This window comes from Parus major, chromosome 3 (genome assembly GCF_001522545.3).
Source record: "Parus major isolate Abel chromosome 3, Parus_major1.1, whole genome shotgun sequence".
NCBI classification, from domain to species: Eukaryota; Metazoa; Chordata; class Aves; order Passeriformes; family Paridae; genus Parus; species Parus major.
In genome coordinates this window covers 39,245,898-39,268,748 of record NC_031770.1, presented here as the reverse complement: position 1 = coordinate 39,268,748, position 22,851 = coordinate 39,245,898, and the positions used below count along the sequence as shown (strand labels likewise).

At 40.8% G+C, this 22,851-nt stretch overlaps 1 protein-coding gene across 1 annotated transcript in view; it reads left to right on the top strand.

The window, feature by feature from the left end:
• The window catches only part of LOC107202385 (ribosomal protein S6 kinase alpha-2), a 157,715-nt gene that overhangs the window by 68,465 nt on the left and 66,399 nt on the right, over positions 1-22,851 (top strand). Inside the window, exons 4-6 of the mRNA XM_015623089.3 lie at positions 18,266-18,346; positions 19,135-19,214; positions 22,221-22,327. Coding sequence (XP_015478575.1) covers positions 18,266-18,346; positions 19,135-19,214; positions 22,221-22,327 — 268 coding nt within the window. The remainder of the gene's footprint in view (positions 1-18,265; positions 18,347-19,134; positions 19,215-22,220; positions 22,328-22,851) is intronic.

The following is a 22,851-nucleotide window of genomic DNA, read 5'->3' as shown; positions in this document are numbered from 1 at the left end:
AACCTGGATAAGTAAGAGACCTTCAGGAGTGATGGTACTTGCTCTGAGGAACAACCATAGTAGGTCTAGTTGAGGGATTTCCTGCCCTGGGAGCATGACTGTGGCTATCTGGTAATGTTTAGGAAGAAGCAGAAGTATAAAATGGTGCTTTTTCCAGTAAGCCTGCTGCCTCCTGCCCCTTTCCAGGGTAGTTGCCCCTTGTTAGCATGATCCCAACTTCACCAGCAGCAAAAGTTAGCATAAGAAGGGCACAGCAAGCAGCAGCAGAATTCTTCAAGTGTTTACAGTTCAAAAATGTTTTTTGATACAAAAGAGACTTTGTAGGTCAATCACATATGTAGATTTGAGCTTGAAAAAGATCTGATAATCAGCAGCACCACTCCTGCTGTGAAGGGAAAATTAGGCTCCAGAATATTCCCATTTGGATTGTAAAAGCTGGCAGAGGCACACGCTGTACACACAAATATTTGTGAAAATTAAATGAATTTTAAACTCATGAAGGTTTATTTTACACATAGGAGGTATCTGAATAAGCACTTGTAATAGCATGGATCCTTGAAAGAGCAAAAGCTGCTGTTAGTTTTTGTTGTAAATGAGAGTATCACACATGTTTCTTTCCTTTCTGCCTCATTTCCTCTTTCAGGAGCTTGTGGGTATCTGATTTTGAAGCAGAAAGCTTTCTAGATAAGTGTTTCATTCTAATTATCAACTTTAGGAAAACCTTGTTCAAAATGTTTAAGGATGTTGTGTGTTAGGTGCAAGATATGGAATACATCAGATTTAAGGCTGCATGTACATGTAACTCTAACTTACCTCTCTTTCAAATGCTGTATATTAAATTACATTACCTTAATAGCTTCCTTTGCAAATATTAACTCTTTTGGGGGCATCTAGGTGCTCAAAGATATTTGAAGGATATATAGGAGTGAGACTTTTGCCCTTCAGAATGTCATTAAACAGTACTCTTAAAATGCCATCTTAAAATGTTGCTTTCAGGTCTTTGTTATACTCTACTTTTTCTTTAAAATCTGAGTTTTAGATTACAAGCTGACAGATAATAAAGTTGATCTATATGTTTAAACACTTACAGAAATGTATCAGTGAGTACTGCCCATCCTGAATTCATTGTAAATCTGAGCCAACCAGAAATAAACCAGGGAATGCTTATTCTGTGTATATGTGCGTCTGGTATTCACCAGCAAAGCAGGAACAGAGGGACAGGGCAAGCTGATTGTTCTGATTCATTCAGTATTTCTCTCAAGGTGTCTCAGGCTCCATCATCTTTACTCGATGTGCTTCAGAATGCTGTGATCAAGAGCTGTTTAGATTGGTTACGGTGTAAGCCTCATTAAACACTCATGAAATGCCCATAAATCCCCAGCAGGTTGCTGTGCTGGAATGTAAGGGAGCTTGAAAATCAAAGACCCATTCCTCCAGGAGACGTGCAATCTAAGAGAAAGTGGCATGAAGCTGTAATTCCCTGACATAATGCTCATTAACTTTAAAAATATTGCAGAGATGATGTAGCAAGGGTTATGTGATGGATCATGAGGATGCAGTTTGCATCTGCCCATCTGGTTGGCAATGGGGTGTGTAAGTCCTGGCACTGGAAGCCATTTGACCCTGAGAATGCAATCTACCTTTTTGTGCTTATGGGGTTTAGAAATCATAATCTCTTTTGTCAAAACCTCTGAAGTGCTTTGCAGCTTATGATCCCCTCAGTTTAAGCCAGCAGGCTTAGGGGTTTGCTGGTGTGTGGTGGTTATAGGTGCAGTAAGCTGTGAGAGCAGCCTTAGTGGCTCACAGAGAGCTCGGCTGTTCTCGGGGATGCAGGATGGATAATATCAATTGTACCCAAAATGTAACAACTAACTTGGATGTTACCAGGCCAAGTGTGATTTCTGTCTAAACCACTGATAAAATTGTAGTAGTGGTTTCCCTGATTGGACACCAACTTCTGGAAGTGGCTTCTTCAGCTTTCCTCTGTATTTGACTGTTTCCTTGCAACAAATACGGTGTTTAGATATCAGATACCAAAGTCCAGTGGTTTCCCTCTGGTTTGAAAGGAATAAAATGTCAACAAAACGAGAAATTGTAGACAATTTTACCCTATCAAGCAGGACTCATAAAAAGTCTTCACCTCAGGTAAAACTACCTCTGTTGTGCCGAGCTTTTCAAGGTGTCTTTTTCTTCTTTTTACAGTCCTTGTGTTTGGTGAGATGCCCTGGTACTCATCCAGGTTCACCATTTAAATTTTCGTTTATTATATTTTCTTAAAGTATCCTGCTGTATTTTTTATATCTTCTTGGGCCTCTTATTACCTGCTTCTGAAAAATTCACGAGGGAAATCCTGTTCACAGGACAGTCCAGACCCCACAGCAGAGTCCTTGTCCTGCAGTTTGGAGGAAAGGTTGTGTGCTCTGATCAATTCAATCCTTAGAATTGATGCATATGCATGGCTTCTTTAGTCTAAGAATTATAACCCTCCAAATGTCAGGGCTCTGAGGTCAGAAAAACACAAACATTGCTGGACCTGGAAGTGCCCTTAAAGATCCAGCTGAGACACAGACTCACCCCTCTCCACAAATAGCCGTACGCTAATTTTTCAGTCTTGGAAAGAAATAGCAACTTCTGTGTGCATAAACACAAAATGATTTGATTTCTCTGTATATTTCCCAGTGGCTCAAAAATGTAAAGATCAGCCTAGTGAGTAAGTGCTGAACCAGACAGCAACACTCTTGGGTCACCATCTGGAACTGGCCCATTCACATGCATGTTCTGTGTGGGCTAGGAGTCAAAAGGAGCTGCAGAACGTGCCAACCCTCCTCACAGTTTAGGAGCAAATTGGATTTAGTAGCTGTCATCTGAGGAAACAGAGCTTTCTTTCCTCTGTGGGAATTTTGAAAATGAAACCGAGAAGTTCTTCAACAACCAGTGCTTAGGGGTCACTTTTGGGCCGTGTTTTTACAGCGCCTTTCCAAATTTACTTGCATCAGACCACCTCTTCCTTCGTCCCCTAAAAAGTCAGCTTTAAGGGCTCACTTAGACTGATTCTAATGGGCATGGAGAATAATGTGGTTTTGTGTATTATAAGGAAAATGGACTGTGTTTAGGCAACTCATTGTGTGTCAGTAAATATTATAGTGAGTCCTAGCCTGAATATACAGCAGACAGGTCAAAAACAACAAAAAGCATTGCTGGAAGTTTGTTTTCATAGTATTTGCTAAAGTGCTCAGTGAGCTTGTAGCTTCTGAGTTAGATACTCTTCAGTGACTATGCACAGTGTTTGGATTCAGATTTGGAGGAGAAAGGAAAGCTTTTGCCTGTAAATATAAACTGAACACACATCACTTAAAGATTTTATTATCTGTTTAATTCAAACCATATGGGGGTTTGCATTGCATGAACTCCTGATTAAATTATAGTGTCTTCACAATGCCAAGTACATTGTGAAGATCCTGTTAGGAGGCGAAAAAATTCCCACTGCTGATACATTAAAGAAATGAACACTGGATGTTAAAAATGCTCTCTATTTTGCAGCAAGGGAACATTTTGGCTCATTTGTTTTTACACAAAAACCTGTTGTTCCTTATGGGGTTTTCCTAAATGCCAAAGACAATTGAGCTTTCCCTTTGTGAAAATGATGGCTCTTGAGTTCTATATATAGACCAGAGAGGGGCAACAAAGCTGGTGAAGGGTCTGAACCACAAGTCCTAGGAGAAGCTGCTGAGTGAGCTGGGGGATGTTTAGTCTGGAGAAAAAGAGGTTCAGGGATGACCTTATCACCCTCTACAACCACTTTAAAGGTGGTGAGGGTGCCTGTTCTTCTTGGCAGGTAGTGCTAGGATGAGAGGGAGGTTTAGGTTGATCATTAGGAAGAATTTCTTCACATAAAATCATTGGATGTGGCACTGAGTGCCATGGTCTAATTGACAAGGTGGTGTTCAGTCAAAGGCTGGACTCCATGAGCCCAGAGGTCTTTTCCAACCTGATTGGTTCTGTGATTCTGTTAAAACTGCTGCTCCTGTGCCTGAACAGCAGGTTCTTCCTGTTGTTGAACCAGGGCAGAATCACTAAGTCCATCCCTAATTATTGGTAAAAGATTAAAATCAACCTCCCTGTCTTCCAAACAGACTGATTCAGATAGGAGCACACCCTTGTGTGTTTGTGATTTCTGCTGTAGGTAAATGCAGCAATGTTTCTCAGTCCTTTCCTGTCCACACATTTCTTTCAGTGTAACTCTTCTGTTGCAATAATATCAAATTATATCTCCCTGCACAGTTGTATGTTCACTTGGAAAGCAGCTTCAGCCACTTGGGATGCTGCAGCCTGAAAGTTTCCTTTTAATCTCCCCAAAGAGCAGACAGAGCAGGACTCAGAAGCAAACTCCAGCTTTCTTCACAAGCAGTTCAGCAGCAGAAACTGTGGTGGGTGTCCTAGTCTCCAACAGCATTGGTACTTGGGTTTGACTGAGCTTTTGAAGGAATTCTTCCAGGCATCCCGCTCTGCTGTGCTTTGGTTTGCTGAGCACAGCAGTTTTGGAGCACACAGAGTTCCCTCCTGATAAAATTCACTCAGGAGCCCACCCAGTGCCCTCCAGCCTCTCATGGACATTCAGGTCACGGCCCCAAAGTGTGACATATAGAGTGGGACAACCTCAGGTACCGGCACACACTGTTATTTTCCACAGATTGGAACCACACTGCTTATTAGTGCACCCATAGGTTTAAGCCAAAGTTTCAGATTTGGCTGTGAAGATAGTGAGTGCACCCCTGCTTGTGTTTTTCGCAAGGTATAGCACAGAGCTGTCTTAAATTTTTCCATCTTTTTGCTAGGTTAAGGTGTCCACGCCCTGGACTTCTAATCCTTGAGCAGTTCCGTGGGCCTCAGCATCATCTGAGGGTTGCATTGTTCAGGTTTTCATGTGATGATTCTCTAGAGAGCACAAAGGTGATTCAAATCTGAAGTCAGAAGAAGAAAGCACTGAAAAAAACTGCTGGTTTCTTTGGAAGAAAATATATGTTCTTTGCCTGTGATCAAATTATATAAGCTTGTTCTGAATGTTTGTTGAGTCACTCTTCTGTCAGTGAAATATGGAAAGAATGACTTTTTAAAATATAGGAACCTGCAACAGCTCATGCAGGTTACATTTGATGTTGCCCTCTGGTTATTCTGGACAGTAAATATGTGGTTGTTGGGTAGCTGGGCTGTTGTTTTTTTACAAGAATGAGTAGTTCATCATAATTATGGCTTTTCTGATAGTACAAAGCAATTTTTCAACTCATCTTGTAATTTCCAGTCAATCTGCCATTTACCTCTTTAAAGTTTCAATTGATCTGTGTATTTGCCATGATGAATAAGCAGCAATGGAGACACTTTCAAACTGCAGCTCCTGTAGGTACCACTGTTAAAAGGTTTTCAGACCCAGACTCATTCTTCAAACTCTCCATCACAGACTTGTTCAAGAGTTTCAATATAGCTTGATTTCCATTGGATTGTTCCTTTTGTCATTTCAATTGCATTGTATATCTAGTGACAGATATTTGCAGTTACCCCCAAACTGGTAATTGTTTTACAGAAAAGACCACATCTGATATTTTTTATTGTCAAGTAGCAGATTGCTGTTAGTTGCTTTTGCTGTGGATTCAGGAATGGAGACACTATATGGACAGTTGTTCTGGAGCCACTAGGGAAATGTTTATCCTGTTTGAAAGTGTGATCCAATTCCTTTTTATCTGTGGAAAGAGTCCTTTTACCTGGAAAAGACTGGGAGGTTCAGTGACCTTTGTGAGCCCTCACACCCCTCATCATCACTAGCTGGAAAGCAGAGAAAGGAGAGAGACAGCTTAGTTTAATTAGGACAGATCTATGAAGACTAACATGAAGCTTCAGCTGAAAGAATGAGTCCAAAATGAGACTGTCACTGCTGGCCACATACAGTGCTCTGCCTGGCCCAAGAACCTGGGAATGAGGACTAGCTGAACTTCAGGACAGCCACAGAGGCTCAGTTGTTCTGCTTTGGAAGCAGAATCTGTGCCTGGATCTGTGCCAGGTAAACCCACTGGTGTGGTACTCTGGGAGAGTTCCCTGTGCCTCACACTGCTACAGAGGCATCATTTGGAAGGCACCTGAAGAAGTCCCATGGCCCACCCTTGACCTAGCATGGTACAGTGATTCTTTTGTGTCACTCCTCACAGATGTTTGCCTAACTCATTCTTAGACTGTCTCTATCACTATATTGTGACAAAACACTTCCTAGCATCTGTCCAGTGTCTGCCTTGCCACAGCAGAAGCTGTTCATTCATCTCCTCTCTCTCAAGAACTGTTTCGTCTTTGTGGCTTTCTTCCGCATCTTGAGGTTTGTTGTGTTCAGCTTCCAGCTTCTGCAGGTTGAGAATCTTTTATGTTCCTTTACTTCCTCAGTGTTCATGTTCCCTAGATACTCATTTTAGAAGATTTAGCTATATACTAGGTAAATCAGAAATTATATTCTCTGCTCTGGCTGCATGCTCTACCTTTCAGGTCCTCTCTTAGTGCTTTGTTATGACAGAGCAGAGGTACTCCTGCTCTATCACAAAGACTATTGAAAATTCAGGGGGTATAATTAAACTTGTAGAAATGTCATGTTTCAAAGACAGCAGAGTGGTCAGATTGTTGAGATGTTTGTTCCTTTGGAAACAAAGGTTCATTCAGAGAAGGTTCCTATAAAAAGCCAGTCCTTGGGCAGATGGATTTCTAAAATGGTGTGATTCTTGGGATGTCCCATGCAAGGCTAGGAGTTGGTCTCAGTGATCCTGATGGGTCCCTTCCAACTCTGTGATGCTGTGAGGATTTCTGGAGGATGGTTGCCTGTGGCTGTCAACCTCCACACTCCTTCTCCCTTGTGTTCAGTTTAAGAATTAAGCACATTATCAGTGGACAGGATGTTCCCAGGCCAGTCAGGCTCTACCAGTGACAACAAAACCCTGGTCATTGTTTTACCTTCCCTGCTGCACTTTCTTCTGCCTCTCTGGCTGGTGTCCTATAAGCCAAATAGAAATCTTCATGTGAATGTCTACTTTTCTGGTTTTCTTTTGTCTTTGCCTTGAGGCTTGAATTATTTTGTGTCTTGTTTGTCTTAAGGAGTTTTGTAAGCTTTGTGTTTGCTTGCAATGCTTCTAATTTTAAGAAACCCACTGCCAAAAGAGAGAAGCTATGTCTGGCAACCCATCATGTCAGCTGTGCAGCAAGTGAATGAACCTCTGGAACCTTTAAATCCTGTCTGACATCCAAGAGCTTGCTGATGGTACCACAAGGCTGCAAATTACAGGAAAAGAAAAATTGCTCTTTTGGCAAATACAGGCTCAGATGCTCTTAGTCTTCATCTCCTTTGAATTATGTCATGTGGTCTGTTCTTTCATGGCTGGCTGTGTCTAGCATGGGAGCTGGTACATCAGTTTAGGAATTACAAGACTTTGTGCTCACATTTCTGCTGCCAGCCTGTTCCATGGACACAAACCAGCTACCCTTACTGCTGCTCCTCTGCTCCATATCCTTAATGCTGACTCAGTTATGCCAGCCAGCTCTTCTCAGTGCTTGCTTCCCTTTGGAGGAGTAATAGTCAGATATTAATGGAGATGTTGTTGACACCCCTCCTCACTGAAGTGTTGTCTATTGCATTATGGAATTTAATGGCTAAAGAGTCCAAACAAAGAAATTGTTAGGAAATGTGTCTTCTGTATAATGCATTAATTATTTGAAATTAATCATCTCTGCTTTTGAGTAAATTTATAGCTGTAGTGGAAAGAAAAACTGAAAATACAATAGATAAATATCCCTGGGATTTTTAACCTCCCTGATGGACTCTGCAAGTCATTGGCTGCGGTACAAATCCATTATCTATATGACAAGCATTTGTTTGCTCTTTTCACCATTTGTAACAGCCAGGATGATTGCCATTTAACCAAGTTCAGCTGCCTGCAACTGCAGTGCATTTGTAGTTGGTTGGAAACCAAATTCATAGGCATCCTCTGGGAGGATCTCATCTGCTTTTATTGGTTCCCATAACACAGCAGAAAAATCTCATTTTCTTTCAAGCATGAGGACAGATTAACAGTGAGGTCAACGCTGTCACTTGATGCCAGTTTAAGTCAGAGTGAGAGCAGAGGATAGGGGTCAGTTGCACTGGTGATGGTTCTCCTCACAGCACTGCAGTTGGATCGCTTGTACACCTTCACCAAACAGCTGGCCAGGCGTTCTGTTCACAGCTGCTCCAGGAGGTGTGCTAGCACTTAGCTGGGTCTCAACAAAAGTTAGATGGCACCATGTGGGAGACTACCATCTGGGATTTGTTTCTACAGAAGCAAAATTATTCTGTTTTCACACTCTTTGTGTAGGTCACAGACGTCAGTTTCAGCTTCCTCTGCTGCGGTGTTTGCGCCGAGATGAAGGTTTTGATGATTGAGGAAAGACTAGCAATCAGCATCAATGACAGCCTCTCCTTTCTATTTTCTCTACAGCATTTTCTATCTGCATGCTCTAGTAATTGACGCACTCAAAAGGTTTCCATGTGTAGTAATTTACCTGACATTTTCTCAGCGGCAGTAGATTATTTTTGTAAATTTGGGCAAAGCCTAAATTGTTCAGAAAATTGTACTGTGTCCCTGGTCATCTTTCAGATCTTTGTTTGGCTATGACATAGTTGCCATTGAGTGGAAATTGTCTTCATCAACACTGTAAACCTAGATTTGGCTTTTCTGTTGAAAGAGAGTCTACATTTCCTCTCTTTCTGTTTCACATATCTCCTTCTATTTATATTCCTTTATTTCCTTTTATTTTGATAAATAAGTCTTTGTCCTACATTTTCATATCCTTTAAATATTTATCTTCTTTATAGGTTTTGTCAATGCTTATCTGTTCAAATTTGATTTTATTATGGATACAATAAGCTCTGCAATGAAAAATATCAATGTCATATATGTACTATCCTGATCCTTGTATATTATCATGAGAAAGAAATATTTGTAGGTGTACATTTAGAAGTACTGTTTTGTATTTTTGTTCTTACATGCGGTTCCCAGCACAAAGCAAGCAACTTCCAAAGCAAAGTTTTGAGGAAGCCTGAAAGTTGGCACTGTGTGTGTGAGGAGTATGGTTTGCTAGCAGTCACTGGAAGTTCTGTCAGGGCTGGTGGTCATGGGGCTCTGCATTACCCCTCTGCCTTACTCACAGCTATCACCCACAGGGTAACAGCCTTAGAGATCAAGGATTCTTGATAAGGCTGTCTGAGACCTCAGAATTAAAGGGGTTGTGTGGAAACTAAACTGCTCATGGTTATTCTCAGGGTTTTGAAATTCACTTCCGATATGAATTTTTGGTTTCTGATGTTTTTCTCACTTTGGTGGAATGTTCTGACATAATGCTATGTGCTTTAGTCCTGCTATAAATGTTGTGTTTCAGACAACCTTCCAAATACTTGTGCATAATAATGAAATCTAAATTTTTTATTTTTTTTAAGATGTCCTTTATTGAGGTGGAGTCACTGCAGCAAAGTAGCACATAGTGAAAAATGCAGTCTCATTCCCCTGCAGTCAGGACAGGCTGGTTTCTTACTAGATAGTTGTTTAACTTTTTCTGTTCAGTTTTGTTTTAAAATGTGTCAGTAAGGAGGTTCCAATCCCAAACCATTGCTCTGCTCTGTAGGGGTTCATGCAGTTTAAGTTTGCCCAGCATAGCCTACACTTCCTCTGTTTCTGCTTCGCTTACCTCCTCCTATTTATTTTAATTTCTTTCCTTTTATTTTGATAAATAAGTCTTCTTCTCCCTCCATGTTTATATCCTTTAAATATTTATCTGCTCTCCTCCTGTCTCCCTGTAGTCATTGCTCAGTACCGTTTGTGTTCAGCTTTTGGCAGCTACTCAGTGACATAAGGAAAAAAACCCCAAGATTTCCTTTTCGGTTAAGTATTCTTTTAGAGCTCCAGCAGCTACATATATTTTTAGAGCTGTATATAGGGATTGAGATATAGATGGTGAGATCCTATTAATGTCAAGAGCAGTTTTACTATTGACTGTTTTAGGGCCATGATTTCACCCAGAAACTCTCTGAACTTAGTCATATCTTCCACAACACTCCCTATACGGCAGTGGAGTCCAGGCTGAAAACCAATTCACAATTGTTTGAGGACTGTGTTCCTCTCCTCAAAGGAGAAAACATTAAATTAGCCTTTTCATTGTTGTTGTTGTCTGTGTGGCCAAGGCTTGCTGATTGCAAAGCTTTAATGAGCATGTTGATAACAGCGAAAGACCAGACTTTTTCTTACGCTCTAATTTAGGAAATGACCTTGCCTTGACTTCACACCCTGCTTGCTGGTGGGACTGGAGGCTTTTTCAGTGACAGACAGCCGTCTTGCAGATATTTTTTCATTTTTATGAGGCAAACATATCAGCAGAGCTATACTAAGTGCATCTCCATCACGTCAGGTCCTGGGCAAAGCAGAGGGTTGTTTTGTCTGAATGTTAACATTAAATGCCACAATTTTACTGAACTATTCTAAATTCACGTCTGTTTTGTGTGGAGGTAGTATGGAGGGCTGGGCTACAAGTAACCTGATAAACCTCATCCTGTGTGGTTTACAAATAGCATCTGTCTCAGGGCTTCACATCTCCTAAACAAAATGTGCCCTCATTTGTTGGATCAGCCACTATCCCAGCTTCCTCAGGGATTCTTTAAATATACTAGTTATTTGTTTCAGAAACCAAAATTTTTATAATTCAGTAACTGAAACACTCATCCCAAAAAAATTTGTTAGAATTAGTCAGATTGGACTGGCTCTGTGTTTACCACATCCAAGCAGCCTAATGGAAGGAGTGTTTAGAGTGAGAAGTCAGCATAGCGCAGTTGTGGTCAGGACAGCTTAGGGAGAATGTTGACATTTATCTCCTGTCCTTTGACCAAATCCATCCAAACCCTCCCTTCTGAGAAATGAACCTCTCACTTGCCAGCCACTGCCTCACGTTACCCATATCAGAACTAAGCTGGTAAACTCCAAGCAGGACAATCACAAAAACATCACTTCATAACTTTGTATGTTTACCCTAAACCTGGAAGACATAGGGGTTCTGTTTTAAAACTTCTGGGTGGGTTTTTTTATTACTCCATCTTCTGAATTTAGGTTACAGCTGCTAAGGAAAAGATGAGTTTCTGATAGAGCATCTATCCACAGGAACAGGGCAGTTGAGAGAAATTTTGCTTGACAAATTATCAGTACTAAGCATTTCAGCAGAATTCTTTGGTATGATTGTGTATGTTTTTAAACATTATTTTATAGTTGTACATTATAATTAGAGTTAAGAAAGAGGAGATAAAAAAATTAAAATAAAAAATAAAGAATAAATAAAATAAAAGAGTACTTTGATGCAGCCAAAACAATGTTTCTCAATTTAATTTTGGAAAAACTGCCATATTTAGGCTTTCTGTTCCAGTTAGAGAACAAAAACTCACAGCAAAAACGTCTTCAAAAATATTCAAAATTATAAGTTTCAAACAGGTCTACAGAAAACATTCACTAGGATTACTTCAGCCTATGACTAAAACTGCCCTGGTGGCAAATGACTGCATCCCAGTACATTCTACACAGAGAGGAAATACCACATTTCCTCTCCTTCCAGGAATTCTCGCTTAATATTTTATAAAAGATTATTGGTCTCATCCTTAAACATCTGAACTGGACCAGGCAGAAGGTTTCATACCATGCCACTAGGGGCTCATATAACAAAAGAGAAGGGACTTGGGTGAGCTTTAAATCACTCTCGCACAGGGACCCTCACTGTCACACACTTTGCCCTGAGCTGGTGTGCCAAGAACTCATGGGGAGATCATCCTGTGCCACCCTCACCCCCTTTCAGCTCTGCCAGCTTTGCAGGTGAATTAGTAGTTGCTCAAAGGTCCTGAAGGAGAGGAAATGCCCCTTCCAGTACAACTGGCTTCTTAGACCTGGAGAGATTGAATAAAGGGGAATTTTATTTTTTTTTCCCTGTAGAAGGCTGGCATAAGATGGAATATCTTTGCATTTTCACCCCTGAACCAGTGTTCACTCCTCATACTTTTTAATCAAAAGCTGTATTTTTGCCTTTGATGATATGCTGCAGAAAGTGTTTCTGGTGAGTACCAAAGCACAAACAGCTTTCACACTTCCAGAGTAAAGGTGATGCACAAACTTTATTCAGCTCTCCCTGTAAAACCCACCAAACAGCAGATGTGTTTTCAGAGCAAAGAGCAACAGTGGTTGATTAAACCATGCTGGGCTTCAAGCTTAAAAGGCAAGCAGCGAAACTCATTACCCTGAGAGATCCAGCAGTTCCTGGACGTCTGGATCATCTCCATCACAAGCAGGACAAGAAAAAACAGTAATTTCTTCATTGCTTCTGTTGGCTTACCAACATCTCCTTAGAAAAACACAGGGCAGACACTCATTTGATACTGAAATGCCCCATGGATAGGGAATATGAATCTTGGTGTTGCCTCTTCTTTGCAGCTGCATGCAAGTTAGCCAGCACTGCAGCAAGGCAAGAGCTACAAGGCGAAAAAAGAGTCTCCCAGGAGACATGAGAGAAGTGCAATGTAAAAAATTCATCCCTCTTTATCCTGTATTTAAGGGTAGGAATGAAGACTATATGTCCTGGTCATCTTTGTGTTATTGGTTTCTTGTATGCTGGAACTAAATTTGAAATACCTATTTTGTGGGGGGAGAAAAGGCCAACTGTCTCATAGATGTTTTAAACAACTTTTCTTTACTGTAAAGCTGTATAAAACCAGTTTCTTCCTTCAGTTCATCATAATTTCCAGAGCTGCTGATGATCAGTGTTTACCGGGACCTTTGAATTCTAAGGCCAGCCTTCTTATTTGTCATTTTGAAATGATGCCTATTCCTAGAATAATAATACCTAGAAAGGTAATTATTGCCTGTCAGTAAGAGTTAGTACTGAAATTGTTGCCTGCAATAGTAGTAATAATAATAAAAAATAGTTAAAAGTACCACTTCAGTACAATTGAAGCAAATTAAGTATAGGAGCATGCTACACCGAAATTCAAGGGACAAATAATTTATTGATGATTTCACAGGATATCACATCCACTAAGGTAAATAAATTTAAATCAAATGTATGATTTCCATAAAAAAAAAAAAAGTTCCAGGTGCAACTCTGCAGAGGTATTGAAGACTTTCAGTTTTGCACAAGTTGTGAACAGATGTATTTCCAGCTGTAGGTTTTGGATTTTTAGAGGAAGTTCCCTTCTAGCAGATGGCAGCTTTCTTTTATCTTCATCAAGCTGTTTACTGAGTCTGGTTTTATTTCATTAAGTTAGAACTGATTTATGCAGTTGTAAGGGGTATAATTCTGACCTTGCTGGTGATGTACACGACCATAGGATTTGGTTTACCGGATATCATTTCACATCCACAGCTCACAGACTTTGGTGGGAACGGTTTCACCTGGCAGCTATGCATAAAGGCCTCTGTGGATATTCAGTGTTCTAGATCTGCTTAAAAAAATATTAAAAAATTGAAATTTCACCTCTGTATAAGGACATGAGATTTATGTGATCGTCTGGTTGGTCTGTCAGTCAGTATTTCCCTAATGATGGGGTTGAGCCCAACAGCTAATTTCAGCCAAAAATCTAAAACACAACCTCCTGCAGCATCTGTGGATTTTTTATTTTTTATTTTTTTTTTGTCAAGAAGAAAGATCCAAGATCCAGTAAGGAAACAGCAGGAGATTGAAGCTGCCAGAGGCTCCATGGGGTAGGAAGGAGACAACTGTGCAGCACCCTCAGCTCATCAGGCTGCTCCTTGCTGGGCAAGGCTATGAGGAAAACGTGTCAAGGGCATGGGTTACTGCTCTGAGGATTTATTTTCAGCTCAGTCTGTATGCCCTAGAAACCATGTTTCCTCCTGGCAAGTTCCATGTGATTTATTTTTTTTTTTAATTTCTTTTTTCTTGTAGCATCAGACTTCATCAATCTGTTCTTTAATTCTCTTTGTTGGAAAATTGAGCAGAGGTACTTCAGAGGGATACTGAGAGATTTAATTAACTTTTACAGAGACAATAATGAATAGGTGATAAAGACTATAAATGGAAGTTCAATACTAAAGTGTAGTATTGATTTGGAGACATCTGTCATTCCAAATCTTAACATCGAAGCATCAAGGCTACTTTAAAATACAACAAACAGAGGCAACTCTTTGATTTCTTTAAAGCCAAATGTGTTGTTTCATGTAAAAGGGATAAGAAAAAAATAAAAGGAGGGGAGATAAAGTGACCTCCCCCAGACCCTGGACTCCTAAAACCCAGTCTGCACTGTTATTGATTTTTCCGATTTGCCCTTCTACAAAGGAGTGTCTCCTGCTCTGCAGATCTGTTTTTCTATCTTTGCTGCAGAAGTGTAGGGCTGTAAAGCTATGGTATAATGGCTCATTCCCCATCTCTAAAAGGTTCCATATTTCAGGCCACAGAGGATCTTTCTTCCAGAAAAATAACCTTCACAGGATGACATGCCTTTCAAAAGGAAAGCACATGAAGTCCCTATGTGACATTACTGGTATGCTTCTACATCCAATGTGTCAACAGGATGCTTTTCTGTTTTTCCTTTGTGCTATAATAATGCTCTGCTGCTGAAGGTGCAACATGAAAGGCTGCTCTTTAGAGGATTTGAGTTTAGAACTGTGTGGAACAAAAACACAGTAAAGCAAATAGTATTTCCAAGTAAAACCATTGAAGAGAGACTGTGATCACTTTTGAAAAGCCTGTATTTCTCCATATCTCAGGTAATTAGGCAGCACACACGTACTTTGTCTTCTGGACATAGGCAGTGTGGATTTGAATTTAGAACGCAGCTCTCTACTTTTGCCTACAACAGGCAGTATTAAAAACAGATTAAAATAACAGCAATAGAATTGAAAAGGATGTTGCAGAGAGTTTTACGTATATATTCTATTTTCATTATCTTTTTTTGTTCCTGTGCTATGTGAAGAATTTGAAATTGAGTTGCATGTTACTAAGCCCGAGTCCTATTTTGCTTTTGTTCCACTTGAGGCAAAGTACTGAGTTTTAAGAAGTGAGGAGGGTAATTGAAAGCCATTGTTTTATTCACTGATTTATTTCTTCTGTTGCAATACTTTTTGATGCTGATTTAATTAACTTAGTTTGTAGCTCCCCTTGTTCTTGCTTTATTAATTAATTAATGCTCCACTCCTCTTCAAGCAGTGACATTTCTTATTGAAAGGTCATTTTGAAAGGTAGAGATGAGCAAATAATTTATAATCAATAATGCTTTTTGCCAAACATCTCTGGGAAGATTGTGAAATCATGGACCTGAAATCTGCATGTATCTTCCTTCAGAAACAGCTTTCATCATTTCCAGATCATTTTCAGAAAGTGCTATTCTGTAAGTGGCAGATGCTTTTGTCACACATGCAGGGGGATTTCTCTTCCTGATGTTTCATGTAAGGGGATTCAGCAGCACTTTGGTTAAAATTATCAAAAAGGACAAAAAAAAAATTTGAGAAAAAGTCACTAGGACAGCAAACCTATCATCTGACAACCCATTCCTAGTTTAAAATATCTGAACTTTCAAACACCAATTTCTGCCTGGTGACATCAAGAAGACAGTTTCCAAATCACTGGAGAGAGACTGTGAGAGGTAATCACAGAGAGGCAACCAAATCACCAGGTGCTGTCGTGAGCCAGCTCCAGGAGACTCAGGGGAGGGCCCAGGCTGCTGGACCTCAGTGCACCCAGCAGATATTCACACTGGGACTTTGCTGTCCATCACGTTTGCTTTGCAGCCCAGTGCCCTTGGCCAAGGCAGTCCATAGATGTTTGTATATGCACCGCCTTGCTGGATCTTTCTCTATATAAGATTTTAAAGAGGAAAATTGTAAGTGGGAAGTGGTATCTGCCATCTAATTTAGAGCATCCATACCCTGACAGGATCCAGCTGGCCCCAAGGGAAGTGTGGTGGGGCACATGTGGGGCACCAGGAGGGTCTCAGCCCAGGGCAGAGCAGGGCAGAGCCCATCCCACTGCCATGAATGGTGCCTGAGGGTCCTGGGCTGGCCCAGGCTGTGTGAGGACAGCAGTGCCCAGACTGGGACAGTCTGTGGTGCTGCTGAGCCTCCAGCCTCACAAGCCTGATTTCTGCTCCCAAAAGACAGGTTTTCAAAAGGAATTGTAGCCCCATAATGCAGCAGCTACAGGTTCAGAGTGGTGACAGGGCCGTGACTGGAGAGTGAGATGTCTTCTGTGGTGACACCACCTCTCTTTAAGTCTGGTGTGCCTCCTGTGTGTGTGTGGGGGAGAAGGGTGACACTTGTGGTTACAGGTCCACACCCAGCACCCACCACAGCAGCAGGCAGGGCACGGGGCTTTGGCAAAGCTCTGGCCTGCACAGCTGGGCCTTTGCTGCTGTTTTTTATATGTTCCCCAGCCTCTCTGTAGCCACAGTCCGCCCTGCTGCAGTCCAGAGAAGGGGGAAAATATTAATAGCAAGAACTATTGGGACAAAAATGAAGCTCTCTCCTTCCTGAGATGGTATTCCAGCTTTATTCCGGGGATTGTGTGAGGAAAGAGGAAGAAACTGATAACACGCTCCTTTTGAAATCAGGGAAAGGGGGAAGGGTCACAGTCTTACTGCCAATAAAGGAAAAACTGGGGAGGAGAGGTTAAGGGGAAGGAGCTAACATTCTGTATTTCAGGGGTACATTCCAGGATTACACCATTTTTCTAAATGCACTATAACACTTTGCCTGTTGAGAGGTTCAAGTGATGGGTGGAGGAGGGTGTGCTGCTGTTCTGACAGCCTGTTCTCACAATTGTGCAGTGCAAATACAAGTAGGCACTTCCTTAGGCTGCCTAACCAAGCTTAATGGGAAATGTCCCATGTGTCCAGCAATGCCCATCTATCCAACACAAACTCCCACCTGCAGCACAAGAAACAGTCTGTCTTCATGTAGGTTAAGCATTTTGTGAGTGTAGGATGTGTGATTTTTACCTGTGGGATGAGATTACAATTCTGCAATTCCCTTTGATTTGAATTTATCTACAAGGTATCTTGGATTGAATGAGCTAGTAAAGCTAAAATTGTTATTGACCTAAGTTAAGCATCAAAATAGCAAGAAACCCAAGTATGTCACCTGTGCTATTTAAGGTTTTCAGACCAGCTGGTTTGGACCTATTTCCGTGTATCATTTTTTGAAGTATGGCAATAGACAGGGGGTTTGTAATGGTATGTTCTTTGCTTGGGTGCTGAGAGTACTCAACTTCTGAGCAGCTCCACGGCACATGCTTGCAACGACAGAGTCTGACTGAGATCTCAGGCTTTGCTACCTAAAATAGTTTCATAATATCTCTTGTAGATGGTTTCATCTGAAAAGCCTATTGGCACTGTGAAGAGAAAGAAGAAAATGTAAATACTTTCAATAAAATAGTGATTGACTTAAAAATGCAAATGCATCTTTAGAATCAAGATTTGGTAATGTGGGGACTTGAATCCTCTTCAGTGTCTGAATATTCTGTTAAATGATTTTGGTATGAAATCTTCAGCATTAGTTTTCTTTAGCTTGAACTTGGGTCACCTCTGAAATAACAATGTCTTTAACTCTCTATTCATCTCAACCACAAAAAGTATTTTTCTCTATGCTATCACACAATAAAGTTATCTCTACACATAAAAATAATTAGTTACTATTTTTACTTGGAATTTTTCTTTATTACTGATTGTTTAGGATGGTTTATTGGAAGCTTTGAAAATTGTATCTGTAGATCATTTCCAGAAAGTGCTATTCAGTGATATATCATAAACACTGTTAAGCATCAGCAAAATACAATAAACTAATTTGAACAAGGTTAATCCAACTTGCTCTGGGACTTGTACATTCTGTTTTATCTTAAATGAAGTAAAGTTGTTAATTTTGTGTAGTTTTCATTTTCACATTAACATTCTCTTCTGCAAAGTGTAATTGCCTTCTTGTTTGTAATACTGTAGTCATTTTAGTTAGGGCAGCTCTCTACAGAGAAAGACACAGGGCCTTCCTGGAGAAGGAAGCTTCCTTGCTTCACAGACCAGACAGTCAGAGGACACTTGTGTGGTATGATTTGTCTAAGGTCATACAAGCCATCAGCAGAGTGACAAGCAGAATCCAGATTGCCAGAACCTTATTCCAGTACTTTATCTAGTGACCATGCTGCCTCTTAATATGTCTCTGCTCTTATTGTTCTTTCTTTCTAGTTCGGGATCGGGTACGATCTAAAATGGAGAGAGATATTTTGGCAGAAGTGAACCATCCTTTCATAGTCAAGCTTCATTATGGTAACTATAATAAAATATAATTCATGTTTGTTCTTAAATTGGTTGGGGAATTGTGGCTAGATGTGTTATACTTTTGTGCAGATACCCCCTGCTGACTTATGATTGTTTCTAACAAAGTCACATAGAGGCTGCCTGTGTGAAATTCTTCATTTAAGCTAAAGGAGACATTTGGTATTTGTAAGTTTCAGCCATTCCTTCATCAAAATAAATTTGTCATGAAGTCTGATGTGGTAGGTAGTGCTGGTGGGGTAGCTCGTAAGTTTACATCTGCCAAACTCTTAACTGCTGTCAGGTATTGTTTAGAAAGACAGAGAATTTAAATAAAAGCGGGTTTTAATAATCAGTACCAGTCAAAATTTGTACAGGTGTGTACATGAATGTGGTATCATGCTGGAGCTGCCTCCTGCCACGCCAGCCCCACTTTCACTGTAACAGATATTCTGAGGACATTTGGGTGTGTGGGCTCTCCTCTCACACAAACCTGGAGCATCTCTCTATGCCTCATTCTCGGTGACTCCTGATACCTTGTGGAGTGGGAAACACTGGTAACTCATAGGTGCTTACCATGGAAATTAATGCATTAGTAATGCACTGTTGTCTCTCAGCTGACACCATTTTTTCCCATAGCCTAAGCTCAATTGTTAAGTTCTGTAGAGAAATGGGTTTTTTTGTTCTCAAAGTTTTGAAGTGACAGTGAAGCAATGGCATGAATGATACACTACTACTCAATGGGACTTACTCGCTGGGAATTTATCTTGATCCAACATCTTCATCCTTTTCTAATGCAGCATTTCAAACAGAGGGAAAGTTGTATCTAATACTAGATTTCCTGCGGGGAGGGGACCTTTTCACCAGACTCTCCAAAGAGGTAAGCTGATAGATCTTTAACTCAGAAATTAAAGACTGTCTTGGATTTTCAGAACTCAGATTGAGTTTGTGGGAATGAAAAATGGCCTTGGGAATAGCCATATATATATATATGTAATAGAGTTATCTCATCTTGCGTGGTTAAGTGGGTTCTTAATAATTGTATGTGAATTATGCCAGAGGTAATGCAGCAGATACCATGTAGGCATCCTGCCAGAGAGAACTGCACCACTGCTAAGCCATTCCCGTAGCAAAATAGCCCCAGACTCGATGCTTTCAGAATAGGTCTTGGATGTGATGAGGCACAGTCTGAGAAATCAATCCCCAATATATTCTGCCCTCGGGATGAGCACAGAACCACTGGAAAAACACATGCACTGCCAGCAGAGGGAAGAGATGGCCGTGGGCCAGGGCCAGCCCCTGCAGCTGCTGGGAGCAGGTCAAGGGCCACGCATCAGCCCGGACATGGGAGATTGACTATCACGGCCCTCACCTGCCCTCCTCCTGCCTGCTAGGAGCAGCTGCTGCTTCCATACCCTCCCCAGGCTCTCATCCCTCCCCTGTCCTCTGCATGCCATGCCCCTGGAGAGGGACTGCTGCAGGCAGGGAGCATCCCAACCCCGAGTCTCACTGATGCCCATATAGAGCAGCCACAGTAGGTTTGCTAGGTTCATTTAGCTCTATCCTGTATCTCCAAACCTCTGCTGGTGGGACAGCAGTCCCAGAGAGGTCCCTGCAGGAGTGCAGGAGGCTCCAGTGAGGCAGAATGGCTGCCCTGCAGTTGTCTGTGCCCTGGTGTTCTCTGTCACCAACAGGATGTCCCCAGAACCTTGGTACTTTTCAGAGTGTGGGGACAGGGGTATGGGCAACCACTTATCACAGAGTCTTTAAAGACAGGAACCTTTCAAATGCCATTTTGAGGGGAAGCTCTGTTGCTCTTGGGTTTGGGGAGCTGCTGATGGACTAAAAAAGCTGAGAGAACAGTATTTTCAGTCAAAAGTTCCCTAGCTTTCCCTCAATCCTTTCCCATTCAATTCCTGATTCAGTGACATGCTGCAGGATGTGTGCACTGCAACTTGGGACCCCAAGTGTTTGCTTTTAAGGCTTATTTGCTAATCCAGAAGACATTGGTAACAAGTTAATTATACTGCTGAGTAATGATCCTTGCATAAATATTCAGTCCCTGGTAGCAGTTGTTTTTAATATGAGGAAAAAGATTTTAAAAATTTGAATTTAAAATGTCTTTCTGCTATTGTCAGGAGAGCAAGCTTTATTAGCGAGGCAGCACTGCCATCTCAGCAAGGGCCTCTTTGGTTCCATGGAAGACGACAGAAAATGTGGCTCTTGCCTAAGAGGACAGGTCCCTGTTCTGCACAGCCAGGGAACTCAAAAAATGGAAGATAACAACTCAGACTTTGTACTTCTTTAAAGCTTCATGTTTTCCCCAAAGCTTTTCCAGGGCAATTCACCAACTCCTGCGCTGTATACCTTCATTAATGACTTATTAAGCTGACAGTGAAAACATACTTCTCTTTTTTCACTGTTTGCAGCTCACCTGCCTATACTTTGCAGCTGCTTAGGAGCAAGGTGTTGCAAGGGCAGAAGTTGTGGGAAAACTTGAAGTGTTTGCAATTTGTTGTTACAGATTTGTTTGAAAGGTGTTGATTTCAGTGGACTTTCAGTCAGGTCCCATATACATATATTGCATGCATGCACACAGAGCTTACCTATTTCTTGCTCTGTCTTTTTGAGACATCTGACTTTAACTAGGTGTATATGTATAGATTAGAATTTTCCAGGGTTCTACTGATTTAATTTCTTGGCTACATTATTTACTTTAAATCTTATAAATGATTAAAATTTCTTTTAAAATTAATGTAATTTTTACATTCAATACAATTAAATTTGAGAGCTTTTGCTTGTGTATTTATTTATTATTTTCCTTTTGCTTTTATTTCTAGCCTTTGAAGTAAAATTCTTAATTAAGTTATGTGACATCTGTTCTCTGAATAATCTCTTTTTTCTCTCAGATGTCTGGAACTTCTCATGGCACCCAGATATTTTGGCTACCTCTTTTTGAGAGTAGAGACTTAATTTTAAAATTAAGCTCTGCAACTTCTACTGTAGAATTTACATATGACAAGTAAATTTGTATTGAGCTGAGTCATTTTACTTCAGTCATGCATAATCACACTTGTGTATCCAATATATCAGCTTCTTTTTCTGCATTATTATCTCTGTGCATATTGAAATTTAATTAAAGAGAGCATCTGAGATATAATGGAAGTTGAACCAAAGGGGGTTTCTGCCATCTGAGTTTTTGAGAGCTTATTGGTTTTTTGATTATAGAAGTTTCTTCTCACCCAAAGCACAGCTTTCAGTGTTAGAAGTATCCATATCAGCTACAGAAAACATTGTCTTCACTTGGCAACTCATCAGGCCCTGGATGTTAGACAGCACATTACTGCTTAGGGCATCTGCACTGCATTCCTTGAACTTCCAAGGCATGAGGTGTAAAATTCATCTCTGAGTCTCTTCATGCTGCACATTCTGCTCAGACTTGAAAGTATTCCACTTCCCCAGAAAGGTTTCCCATGCTATTTCATGGGAATTTGGTAACCAAATGCCAAGATTGTAGCAAGTTAAGGGATATGAAAGCAATATGGGCTGCACTGAATGTGTTTAATTTTGCTGTTCTTTTCCAAAGGCTAAGGAGTTATAATTTCTTCCTAATATTGTGACATAATGTCATCTAAACAGATCAAACAGATGAATGAGAGCAGCATATTTAAGGAACAGAGGTAGTCAATAGATCAAGCTTTGTTTTATAGGGAGAATCTGGTAAGAATTGTTAACGTAAGTTCAGACAAATGATGGAAAATTGAACCTGATATGATGATCCTTGCAGCATTCCCAGGTTGGACAATTCCTTTCCCGTGTCTGTTTAAGACAAGCCAGCCCACCACTGTCCTATAAATAGATGTGGTCTTCTCTTCCTTCTCTCTAGGTGATGTTTACAGAAGAGGATGTCAAGTTCTACTTAGCTGAGCTGGCCTTGGCATTAGACCACCTCCATGGTCTTGGAATTATTTACAGGGATCTAAAACCAGAAAAGTAAGTTAACAAGGAAAAACGAACTGAAACATAAATACAGGAACTTTTAGGTTGCTTCTGCTCCTTGTCATGCTAGTAAATGAAGAGGTGCCTGGGGCTCTGCCTTCCATCTTTGTGAGACTCTACACGAGACCGTCACTAACAGTGGCAGGGTTTTCCTATCATACCATCTTAGCATGAGGCCAAATGTTTTGACTGTGCTCCAGTATGATGGGACCTCTGTGTGCCTGGTCTTCAGTTCTGTGAATTATTTCAGTAAAGCATTCAGAGCCCCGTGCCTTTAACTTCACCATTCTCTGTCTGCAGCATTTAATCTGGCCTTCCCCTTGATGCAGAGTAAACCACTGAGAGCAGCTCCACTTCCAGCTCATACGGAATATGGCATGGCACCATTCAGTTTTAATGTAGCCTTTACTTAAATGAGCACATCTGAGAACTTGTGCGCCTGTTAACTCATGAGAGACATGATAATCAAGACTTTTAAAACACTTGTATTAACTGTGCAAAATATTTTCCAAAGTATT